Here is a 12,362-nt window from a genome sequence, read left to right as displayed (position 1 = left end):
TTCATTTTACAACTTTGTTCATAAAAAAAATTTATTATCCTTTAAACTGTGTTGTAAATCACACACTTTGAGCAGGGCAATTTAGGAAGCCACAGGGTCATTTATGCAGCCATAGAAGACAGTCAAGTCTCTCTGCCTGGAGAGGCCATTGGCCAATCTTGGGTTTGCCTCACTATTTCTCTGAGCATCTCTCTCTCTCTCTCTCTGTGTTAGCTCATGTGCTTAAGATCTATGTTAAAGACATCTAAAAAAATTTCAATTCCTTTTTACATTAGTTGGCCCTGAAATTCTTTTCTGTGTTGAAGCTGAGAATCCCAGGTCTTCTTCCCTGGAAGTCCCTAAGAAGGGACTGGTTGCTCAGACCAGCATGACATCCTATTTTAAGTTAGATCTCATTCTCCTGTGGGAACCCCACATTCCAAGGAGAACGCCTGCCCACACTGAGCAGTGTTAGCTCTCAGGAGCATAGCTTTTGTTATTCTGTTGGATAAAAGCAAAACAATTGTGCCCGAGTCCCCACTCGGTCCCCACATTGACCAGCAGAATATCTTTCTAAGGGAAAATGCTTTTTGAAGCAACAGAAAAGCATCCTCTTTTAATTTGAAATGATAAACATACCCATATTTCCCTTTCTATTTATATAAATTTAAGATTGATGTGTATTTATTTTAAAAGATTTACCTTTACCTTTTTTTTTTTTTTTTTTTTGAGACAGGGTTTCTCTGTGTAGCCCTGGCTGTCCTGGAACTCACTCTGTAGACCAGGCTGGCCTCGAACTCAGAAATCCACCTGCCTCTGCCTCCCAATACTTATTTATTTTATGTATGTGAGTACACTATAGCTGTCTTCAGACACACCAGAAGAAGGCATCGGATCCCATTACAGATAGTTATGAGCCACCATATGGCTGCTGGGAATTGAACTCAGGACCTCTGGAATGGTAGTCAGTGCTCTTAACCACTGAGCCATCTCTCCAGCCTGTATTTATTTTTTTTTAATTACTAAGGACATTCTTAATCACTGTTAAGCAAAAACCTATATAGTACTTTAATGGAAAAAAATGTGTTGTCATTTTGAATCCAAGACTGTTGTTTGGAAGTGGTGGTATATATCAGTAGAGGGTCCCATGCCGACTTTATTGTGTAGACCGGGCTGTTCCAGAATTTAGAGATCTGCCTGGTTGTGTCTTGTGTCTGTTGTGTCTTAGTTCACACGCTGTACTGCGCCTGTGCGACTCGGCTGACATCCACCCTCAGCTCAGAGCCATGCTTTAGTAGCAGCAGCAAGCAGCACCTGGGAAGGACCCAGGCTGGCTGCTGTTTAAGCCTGCTATTTTAGCTCCTGGGCTCCTGGCATGCCATTCAGTTTGGGGGGTGCAGCTGTGCCTTAGCTCATGCTATGAACCCCTGGAATCATGCACACCACCCCAGCATGCATTTCAATCCTTGTTCTGAACCTAGCACAGTTTGACGAAACACCAGCGTTGCTAAGGAACCATTTTTCCTAGCCTTCCTAGCCCTTAAGGGACAGCATGAGGTTTTTATCTGGGATCAGAAATCAGTTTGGTTAAAAGTGAGTTCTTTTGGCTACTTGTTCAAAGAGGATGGCCAGGTGGACTCTGGCTCACGGCACCCAGCAACACGCCCAAGCATTATAGCTAGCCAAGGCTATACCAGCTTCTGGAAGGGGGTAGGAAGGAAGAAGATGGAGGCAAAACTGGCCCAGTTCTTTGTATTCCAAATGTACTCAGTTCCAGTTCCCTGGTGTCCCCAGGGAAGGGTGTCTGGGTGAATCCCAAGCTTCACGGTTCTTGGTCCCTGCCCTTAGGGAGGTCTCCACAGGGTTGGGGAGAGTCATGCATCGAGCTATTGTGTAATGCAAGAGTGTACACAGACCAGCTTCTCTGGGAGAGGGAGGGAAGGTCTCATTAAGCCCCAGTAGCTGCCCTGCGATGGGGGCTCTGGATCTCCATGTTACAGAGGAGACAGCCAGACTTGCCTAGCCTGCAAATGGTCGGAGACAGGAACCACAGCTTCCCAGCTATGGCCTTGATTTTTCTAACCAGAGGCTAAAGGTCCAGGCTGGACCTCAACCTTACCATGCAGTGACTCACTTGGGGATAACAGGCAGACACACCCTGTGTGTGTGGATACCTGCACAGCTGTAATTAAAGGAGCCCAAAGCGTCCTGACCTCCTCTCTTCCCCCCACATCTCCCAAGCACAGCACCAAGGGGCTGCCGGACACCTTTACTCCCCGGCAGCCTGGCTTGATGGGGTAAAGTCAGAAGTCCCTGTCTCCATTCAGCCACTCAGCCTTCTCCATCTATGTTTTCTGCTGTAAAATGGGGACATCTATGCAGACAGCACACAGTGAGGAAGAAATCAGACATCGCACAAGGGACCTCACCAGAGGGAGGAATCAACGCTCAAAGAACTCAGGCACTCTGAGTGAACTCTTTCTTCAGTCACAAGTTTCCCATGACTTGGTCCAGCCTGGCATGGACCTATACTTCTCCTTGTGTGGAATGCTGTGGCCCATTGCTCCTCCCACAGACAGGACACACAAACTTTCCAACCCTTCTCCTGGGCTTCTGGAACTACCTGCTCACAAACCAAACAGTAGGCATTTACTCTAAGTTGACTTAACACTCACCCCCAGTGATGCAGAAGGAGGGGCTGCGGGGATGTCAGTGCTCCTGGCCCCTCTCTCTTAGTGCGCAGTGTCCCTAGGGGAGCACTCCAAGCTGGTGCTCTGACTGATAATGCTGTCCTGGAATGTGGTAAGGGAGGATTGGGGAGCTGCTCTCTGACCTGATAAAGCCGTTCCTGTCTATGTAGGGTGAGGGAAAGAATTGGACAAGTGACTTTCTCTTTTTGAGCCTCAGTTCTGTTTTCCTGTGAAACAGGCGTGAGAGGGTCCTGGCTTTGCCCCTCCCCCACAGTCCACTCCACCTGGATGGCTCTTGGAAATGAGTTTCCAGGCCTACATTCCATCTGCACAGTTTTCACCTCCCTGGAAAATTGCTTCCTCTCTCAGTAGACTATCCCTTTAAGGTTGGGCGGGACCTGTTGGACACTGGCCGGCCGAGGAAGCACTGAAGCGGGGCCACCAGAGTCCTTGAGGTAGTTAGTGACAATCCAGGGACTAGGAGTCAGGGGGTGGGTGGCTTCCCAGTGGGATTCTCAGCTGCTGGGAGGGGTGACAAGGAGGGAAGAAACAACCTCACGGAGCCCTGGGCTCAAGCTTACTGTGGACGAAAGCAGGGACCTCAAGGAGCAGCCGGTGAAGTGCCGAGGCTGCAGCTGTGGAAAGCTGCCAGAGCCTCCCCAGATGCTCAGCCACCAGGCCTTCTAATGCGCTGGGCTCTCCCTTAGACCAGCCCGATGGCTGCACGCGAGGTGGGTGCGAACATCCTGTCTCCCTCCCTTGCCAACACTCCAACGTCCGCTAAGGGTGCGGCCCTTCCTCTAACCTGGACCAAGCAGAGCTCACCCACAGCCCTGCTCCAGCTGTCTAACGCCACTGCGCTCAGCCTGGCGCCAGTTTCTCCGCAGTTCCTGAGTGTAGCTTCAGGTAGTTACTCCTTTAGAGAAACAAGTGTCTAGGGTGCTCGTACAGGGTTCAATGGGACAGGAGCGGGGACATTGTAAGGTTCCTCCCGTTTCTGTCAGTCGGGGTGCATGTGTAGCTTCCTCCTTCCTCTTCTGATGGCAGCAGGGCTTTCTTTTCGCTGATTTGGACTGGACCCTTTGTGGTAGGCAGCTGGGGCAAGAGAGTAGGTACTTTCCTGGTCCAATTCCCTCCCAATGTGGTAGAGTACTCATTACTGGGGGGACGGGGTGCATTTAGGTGTTGAGACACTAGATAACTTTGGTAGTGTCTGAGTAGGGCTAGCTCCATGAATTCAGACCTCAGATACAGCTTGCTGAACACAATTCCATAACCTCTTAGCCCTGACAGCCAGGATGTGAACTCAAAGATGTGGGCACCAGAAGCCTGCTCAATCAGGGTCCCAGAGTTAACCGACCCACCACGAGAATCATGTGACAGACAAAGCCTCCTGGTGGGAGTGGGCTTCCCTGTGACAGGTGGTATTGGTTTCCTTTTTGAGCAGGGGTGAAGTAGGGACCCAGTCAGAAGGAGTAACAGGTCTCAGAGAAAGTTCCAAGTGGCTCAAATTGAAGTGGGTGGGACAAAAGGAGCCTGGCACAACAGTAAAGTTGGAGCTGGCTGGCTTGGCAGGACCTGGCACGGTGCCAGAATGTGGTGGAACTTCTTTGGGGCAGGAGAGTTTCCTGTCTGCCTCCAAGGGGTTGTAAGTCACACCCTCCATGCCAGGGAGCCCTTCCTTCCTCCCCTATCAAGATACAGGGGCGGCAGGCACACCTCTGTAAAGGGTAGTGAAGTGTCTGATGGCGGCTTCTCTGAAACAGGACTGGAGGGGTCCAGCGACAGGACTGGTGGATAACAACCACCATCGGGCTTTATAATGACAAAGAAAACCACCACCACACAAGGTATAGGTTGTCTTCTGTCCAGGGGGAATCAAAACTTGCCACTCTCCCTAATGGCGGCTTAGCATGTGCTGTGCCTGCCCCCAGGAGCCACACAGATGGAGGGAGATCCTTTAGAAGATGGCCACTACTCTATCAAGACACACCGAGAGCCATCGCAGGGACTTGCCTGAGCTTGGGGCACACAAATTGTCATTACGTGGAGCCAGAAGGAAGGTACCTTGTTGGGAAGAGCAGCCTGGCATATCCGGACTCATGGGGTGGTGTCAACTGAAGACACCTAAAACTGTATATACAGAGACTCAGCTGGGCATGAACAAGGGAACCCAGGTTAGGTTAGACCCACATCTAAACCTCGCCCTAACCAGTGTCCCTGGGGTATCACTGTGGTGGGCATCCAGAGGACACCTGTGAAGTGCTTGGTATGGTGCCCAGCTGGGCAAAGGCCCTGGCATGTCCCTGCCATCATCACCAGGCATGTGGACCAAAGGAGGACTGGGTAGAAAATGGCCGCATGGGCTTGCTCTTGTCTCTGGGGATTCCTCCTGGAGTGTATTTTGCCACTTCATTCTCTTCATGTTGAGCAATTTTTCCTTTCCTGGAAAACAGAAACCATTATAGGTGTCTCAAACCTGTGTGTCTGGGTGTGAGCTCTGTAGATATGTGGATCCCTGCTATACTAGGCTTTGGATGAAAGGACCTTGCCTTGTTTGAGCTGTGTCTCCTGAGTTGTAGAATGGCCATTCCTCTGCGCTACCCACCTGCCTTGGTTACAGGAGTCAAAGATGTTGCAGGTGGACGGCCCGTCAGCTGTCTGCAGGCCCAGGATTTCCTCTGCTGCCTCCTTTGGTGCTTTCTCCAAGCTGGTTACTCCAGCCTTGTTTGGAATGGGTCAGTCACCATGCCTTGACTGGAGGCAGGATGAACTTTCCTAAATGCTAATTCCAAACAATGCACTGCATTCCATAGCATCTCTCTATGTAGCTTGTGACTCAGTGGTTCAGGGAACTCTGGCTTAGTTAGAGGACAAGCCAAGGGGGTGTGTGGTGAACTCCTAGAAAGCCTGGGGGTCTTCAGAAGTTTCCCAAGCAAACGCCAAGCTGAGCTTTGCAGGAAGGTAACGGAAAGGCACCACACAGCGGGCTCATTGGGACAGTGGCTTAGAGGTGAGCGTTGGGGACCAGGGCTAGCCTCTTCTGGTCCATTGGATCTAGGGCCAGGCTTGCTTCCTGCAGCTTCCCTGTGCAGTGCTTTTGCTAAGTCCTTTCTCTTCCCGTGATTCATGTGAGTGCAAAGAGTGAAATACACACGTGCTCCCCTTCTGACAAGCACTCATGCTGAGCCCAACTTAAAATAAATCTTTAAAATGTGCGGGTATGCCAGGCAATAGCAGCACATACCTTTAATCCCAGCACTTGGGAGGCAGTGGACAGCAGATCTCTGTGAGTTCACGACTAGCCTGGTCTGCAGAGTGAGTTCCTGGACAGCCAGGACCACACAGAAACCCTGTCCCATCCACACCCCCCCCCCCAAAAAAAAGGTATGGGTATCCTGTCTGCATGCATATCTGTGCACTTTGTGCATGCAGTACTCATGGAGGCCAGAAGAGGGCATCAGATCCCATGTGAGTCACCATGTGGGTGCTAGGAACCGAACCCAGGTTCTTTAAAGGACATCCAGTGCTCTTCACCATTGAGCCATCTTTCCAGCCCTGAACTCAACTTTTTATTGAGTTTATATTACTCCACCTATCTATGCGCTAGTTCATGCACTGTTTGTTATGGTTAGGACTACAGGCTCTTTCCGGCTGTGTACGCTCTCCTGCTGTATGTCACCACATTCACCTTTACATCCCGGTGTCGCCACTCACACTTGTCCTGCTCCCTGTATCCCTATATCTTCAGTTATATGGGGACAAGAGCTGGACCCCGTGAGGTGGTAACTAGGGGAGGAGGGGCAAGGCCTGGAGTCTCCCACAAAGTATCTCCCACAGGAACCATTTACCTATCAGGCCAAGGCCCCCGAGGCCTCTTTAGAGGCCCAGGATGAATGTGGCATACTTATTATTGCATTATTAAGCTCCAACTGCATGCCAGTGGGATGCAGTTCCTGTGCTGCTAGGAGCCTGGAACAGCTTCTCTGTGGTCATCAAAGTAGCCCTCTGTGCCAGGGTGTCGCCTCCACAGGTAAGGAGACTGAAGTGTAGGTCAGAAGACATCTCCGAGGTCTTGGTACATTTTGCTAAACCATTCTTCAGATGCTCCTCTGCCTTTCTGTGTGCAGATATGCGTCAGAGGCCGGGTGGCCTCCACAGTGCGTTACTGCGTGACGATTGGTGGCACAGTGGTCCTGGTGGCTGGGATACTCTGCTTTGCGTGGTGGAGCGAAGGTAATGCCGCTGTCCAGCCAGGCTCGGACCCCGCCGTGAAGCAGCCGTTGCCTGAGATGCCCCTGACTTGGCTTAAGTCTGTCAGCTTCCTCTGCTGTAGCATGGGCAGTATCCTTCTGTTCCTTGGCCTGCTTTGGTCCATCCAGGAAAGGACAAAGAAGTCCAGCCAGGGGGACCTCTACCGACTCTCTAGAGACCTGTATCACCTTGCTGTGGAGTCCTCTGAGAAGGAGAGCTACAGGTCAGTGGGGCAGGGTGGGGATGTTGGGTGATTCATCATAGCCACTCTAGCCAGTAGCTGTTCAGCAAATTCTCATGAGATTCCTCCACTGGACAAGGCCTTGCCCTGTATCCCTAGGATGTGGAAACTCCATGACAGGGACAAACGACAAATGAGAGTAGTGAGGGTCCAGACTTAGTCCTATGAAGACGGGGAGAAATCTGGGAAGCCTTACAGGAGGAGGCAGCAGCCAAGCTCACCAGAGAAGCACAGGAGCCAAGAACCCAGCATAGGAAGGGTCCCTGAGAAACAAGAGGCCAGGGCCAGGTACTACACTGAGTGCCTTTTGCATATCCCTGGTGCCGTAGCCAGGACTTTTCTCCATTTGCGGAAGAGGAAGGCAGGCACAGAGACCTTAAATAACTTGGCAAGGCTGCCCAGCGATGCATATGTCACAGTTGGGACCTAAAGTCCAGCCACCTTGTGGGGACCAGTGCTCTCCATAGCTGCTTTCTCAGGAGACACCAGGGACAATGAGGGAGTTGATGTGAGGGAGCAGCTCACAGTAGGTGCCCAGCACACAGTAGGTGTGTTGGAAGTGACAGCTTTTTCTGACCTACAGAGGTGGGGGTGGGTGGGGTGAGGTGGGGGGTTGGGTGGGCGTGGGGTGGGGGTTGGGTGAAGGTAGGAAAACACAATTGCATCAAAACCGTTCTCAGCCTGTTTTTCCATTGCCGTCATCCCCCAGCCTTCGGACATCTTTTCTTTCTCACGCCCTTCCCTTTTTGAGACAGAACCTTACTTTGTAAGCCGATCTGGCCTGAGATGTGTGATCCTCCTGTCCCAAGGGTTGGGATGACAGGCGTGCGTCACTATGCCCAACTTTACAGCACAGCTTCTTGGAATCTGATCCCCATAGCTGTGCTGGGGCCTGTGTATGTTGTACATTTGTGTATGTGTACATTTGTGTTTCCTGTCTGGGTACCAATCTTGCCCTGTAAGGAGGTTGGCCATGCGCATTCTCACTGAGTATCTGTTTATTCTACAAACCATCCCTTGGACCTGGAGCCTGCGCGCGTTCTCCACCCTCTGCCTGCTTGTACCTTTATGCCTCTGGGACCCGCCATTGCTGTCCGTAGGGGGCTTTTTCTGTTACGTGCAGCTCACAGGGGTGAGCCTGCAGTCTGCGAGACTGGGGCCTCTGCACTTCAGCTCCATAAGCACTGGTGTCATCTTGGTAGGAGCTAACCTGTGCTCCTTGGAACTGGTTGGGGGCTTACCCGGATGTCTTTCTTTCCATTGTTGGTGGACAGTGTCTTCTGGAGTATCTTATCATCCCATGGCCCCTTGAGGCCAGATACAACATTCAACAGATAGTACACAGGCCAAGAGCTGGATTGAAAGTGGGGTACGCTAGGGTACACCTGTAATCCGGCACTTGGAAGGCTGAGATAGAGCAATCCAGTTCCAGGCCAGCCTGAGCTACAGAGCTGAACCTTGGTTTTAAGAGACCATCCGAGGGAAGGGTACTGTGTCCAGCCAAACTTTGCTCTTCTCAGAACCTTGTCTCACAGAGAATGACCTGCCTGCGCATAATACCAGCTGGACTCTGGCAGCCGGGCCAGCCTGTCCTCCTGCCCTGCCCAGCCTGGCCTGGGCGCAGAGGTGTTGCTGTTGTCTGTACACACAGCGGTGTTGCCTCAACAGGGCCCAGGCCGCAGCTGCGGCTTAGGTGGGCCGCTCCATTCTCGGCCAGTCAGGCAAGGTAACCAACTCCCCGTGCCAGGAAGCAGGAAGGGGACCTCCCAGCGCTGAGACCCGAGTTTCTGACTCAGAAACTGGTGTGACTGGGTATGAAGGAAGTTATCTGCTTGTCTGAACTTTCCCATTCCCATGAGGGGCACCTCATAGCCTAGGGTTACCTGGTTGTGGCTAGAAACAGGCTTTTCATCTGTTGGCCTTGTTGGCTTGGGCATTCCTCTTTCCACAGCGGGCCATATTTCCCCTTATGCCTTTTAGGCCATAATTTACTCTTTCCTGCCTCTATCTAACACTAAGTACCTACCATGTGTTGGGTCCCACCTTAGGAGCTAACTTGGCAACCAGCCATCAGCCCTGGAGGAGGTGGCAGGGGCAGAGGCACCTGTGTCCTTCAGTGAGCACAGCAGACAGTGTTGGGCCTGCTCTGAAGGCCAACTTTCTGTCGCTGTGGCCCTTTCTGTCGGAAGTGGAGTGTCTACAAATGTCCCTAGAGTTCCCGAGGCGTCATCTGTCAGTTGTGGCAGGAGGAAGGGCAGACCCTCTGTATGAGCTGCTCACCGCCGGGACAAAATACCTGAAAAAAATCTCTAGGAGGGGTTTATGTGGGCTCATGGTTTGGGGGTACATCCTGCCATAGTGGGGGAGGGCGTGGTGGCAGCCGTGTGCGGCAGCTGGTCATGTCGTGTCCACGGTCGGGAAGGAGAGAGATGAACGGGGCTCGGCTCACTTGGTTCTTCGCATTCAGCGCTGGACCTCGGCCCAGGGGATGCTACACCGAACATGTGGGATGATGTACCACACCTATCACCAGAGCTTTGTCTCCTAGGTGATCCCAGATCTTACCAAATTGCTGCTGAGGACCAACCGTCATCCCTCTCGCTCCTCCAGCATGCTGCTGGGCTCCTGCGGGATGACTGTGGTGGATGTGTGTGCCACACAGTCTGCACCCTTAGCTTCCCCTGCCCTTCTTCATCGCCATCTTGGTCCTTAACAGGCTTGAGCCCTGGCTGCTCACCTGGAGGATGAGGGGATTAGGCCTGCTTTACAAACGGGTAAAGGGTGGGGTGAGTGTGAGCTCCTCGTCAGAGAAGAGGACCACACACTTAGCTGATGCTTCTCACTCACTCCTCGTGAGGTGGGTGGGCCTTACTCCTCCTCTCCTGGGTTTGCTTTCTCAACAGGAAGCCTCGGGGGTCAGCATGGAGCCTGTCTCTTGCCCTTACAAGGCTGTCCTGGTCTCTGTGCGTGACCACACCCCACAACCACAGAGCTGCGTTGGGAGTGTACTAGAAGCCTCCCATACATGAAGACGGGACCTTGCAAAGGCCCAAGTTCCCCAAGTTCTTGTATTCTGGCCTATGACCTTGAACAGTTACATTTGATGAGCTTCTGAGGTGACAGGCGCTGGCTTGAGGGCTGCTGCACACCTGCCCTCTAAGCAAACTTCCTGCTGTGATCTGAGCTCCCGGGGCTCCTGAGCCCTAGCCTGCTGCATGCCACATCTGAGCCCCTGTGGGCCTCTCCTCAGGGTTCCTGCCTTTCCCCATCCCAGGTCCCCAAGCTGGCTGCCACCCTCGCGGCAGGCCACCAGGGGGCAGGCTCAGCCTCCTGTCTCAGAGCAGCTTCTGCAGGCCCTGGACTTGAACAAAACCTGGACAGAAGGTTCTGGTTTGCCACAGGCAGACCCAGAAGCAGCTCAGATAATCTGGGAAGGGCGTGGCTTGCTGGGAGGTGGACATGAAGGGAGAAGAGAAGGAAGCGGTCCTGGGAGCCCTGTGGCCCACATCCCTCTCTGGGCTATTAACCCCCTTTCTGCATTTCCCCTTCTGCATGTGTGACAGGTGTGGCAAATATTATCCCCACTTTACAGATGAGGAAAGAGAGGCCCAGAGAATGTGAAAACCAGACCAGATGCACAGCAATCGAATCCAGTATGCTGCTTCCAGAAACAGCTTCTCAGCACCCTCGCCTACTTTTCTTTCTTTTTTTTTCTGATTTGCTAAGACAGGGTCTTACTAGCTGGCCTTGAACTTACTATGTAGCCCGAACTGTCTTCACACACAAATCCTGCTGCCTCTGCCTCTAGCATATTGAGGTGCATGCATGTGCCATCAGGCTTGGCAGGAGCGTTGCCTTCTCTTGCAAAGCCTGCTGGGAGCTCCGAGGAAGGTGAGCACTGGTTGATACTGAGCTACAGGTTTCCTGGTAGGCCCTCAGCCCTCTCCTTCCACCCACACTTAATTCAAAGCCAGGGCCTGCAGAGCTGTTCTGAGACCAGGAGGGTAAGCCTGCCTCCGGTTGCCTACGCTGAGGGTGGCAGCCAGCTCAGGGACCCGGCATGGGGAAAGGCAGTAACTCTGTGGAGAGGCTCCACAGGGGCTCAGTTGCAAGACATCTGTCCTTGGAATGCAGCCTGCAAAACCTGATGGGGGTGCTCTGAGGACGCAGTCTTTACCTCATAGCACCAGGTGGTTCAGTTGTTTAGGTATGAAGGGTGAGCCGGAGAGTCAGGGATGGACAGCAGTAGCGAGCTCTCCCCCACTGTGGGCATGCAAGGATAAGCAATTGCCTGATAAACTTCCCTTTTAAGTCTCAAGCATCCAGATGAACAGGTAATGGAGGCCTCACACTCTGGCCTGGACATCACAACTGTAACTTTACAGATGGTATTTCAGTCATCCGGGAGCCTTTAAGTCCACGGCCTAGCACTCAGTCTCACAACTCCTCACTGCCCGGAAATATCTACTCTCAGTGTTTTGACACTGAAGACAAGCACGGCGTGTCAGCACAGTGACATCAAAGAGCAGTGTGGGGACAGATCAGAAGATGTCCCAGGGGAGTTTCAAAGTGGGGAATGGTGGCAGCAAGAAGTGTGGGAAGAGAAGAGAGGTGGAGGAGTATGATGAGGATTGTGAGGAGGAGTGTGAGGAGGAGGGAGAGCTGATGCTGGCAGCTGCCCCATCAAGTTTCATAATGAGACTCCCCTGTCTCCCTGGCATGCAGGAGAGTTTGGAGCAGGCCCTGCTAACAGCCTTTCCTGTTCCCACAGGCCTCCCAAGGACGCTGCCATTCCCACTTACGAGGAGACCATGTACTGCCCACTGGCCGAGGGTCCCCCGCAATTCCCCATGCAACCTGAAGAAGACCTCCAGTGCCACGCCCCTAGGGGTGCCCGGCTGGGGTCAACATTCCTCTCAGCCCCACCCAGCTACGAGAGCATCATCCTCGCTCAGGGGCCTGTTTCTGCATCGAGTGCTGCAAGCTCCAGGCCTGGATGAGCTCAGGCTCCAGGAGAGTGACAGGTCTCCAGCAGGCTGTGAAAGCGGCCCCCACCTAACCAGCGAGCGAGTTGCTCGGGCCTCCACCAGTACTGGGCTCACAGCAGGCGTTCAGCAAGAGTGCTGGGTGCTGTTCGTGCATCTGTTGCTGTGTGACCATTCGTTAGCTTTAAATAAACCCCACTTTGTTATGCCTCA

The 12,362-nt window shown here is 52.7% G+C and overlaps 1 protein-coding gene across 1 annotated transcript; it reads left to right on the top strand.

Moving 5' to 3' along the window:
• Positions 1-3,133: 3,133 nt before the first annotated feature.
• Positions 3,134-12,362, top strand: Tmem61 (transmembrane protein 61). Its single transcript, XM_052175604.1, has 3 exons — positions 3,134-3,400; positions 6,800-7,146; positions 11,936-12,362. The coding sequence occupies exons 1-3, from the start codon at positions 3,386-3,388 to the stop codon at positions 12,162-12,164; spliced, it is 591 nt and encodes a 196-aa protein (XP_052031564.1). The 5' UTR covers positions 3,134-3,385; the 3' UTR covers positions 12,165-12,362.

The sequence above is a fragment of the Apodemus sylvaticus genome, chromosome 3 (assembly GCF_947179515.1).
Source record: "Apodemus sylvaticus chromosome 3, mApoSyl1.1, whole genome shotgun sequence".
NCBI lineage: Eukaryota > Metazoa > Chordata > Mammalia > Rodentia > Muridae > Apodemus > Apodemus sylvaticus.
This window is presented reverse-complemented; position numbering and strand designations above follow the sequence as displayed.

Bases quoted from the DNA above. Each gene is read 5' to 3' on its own strand.
- Tmem61 (XM_052175604.1), top strand. The intron at 7,147-11,935 runs GTCAGTGGGGCA...CTGTTCCCACAG, and splicing joins TCTGAGAAGGAGAGCTACAG to GCCTCCCAAGGACGCTGCCA.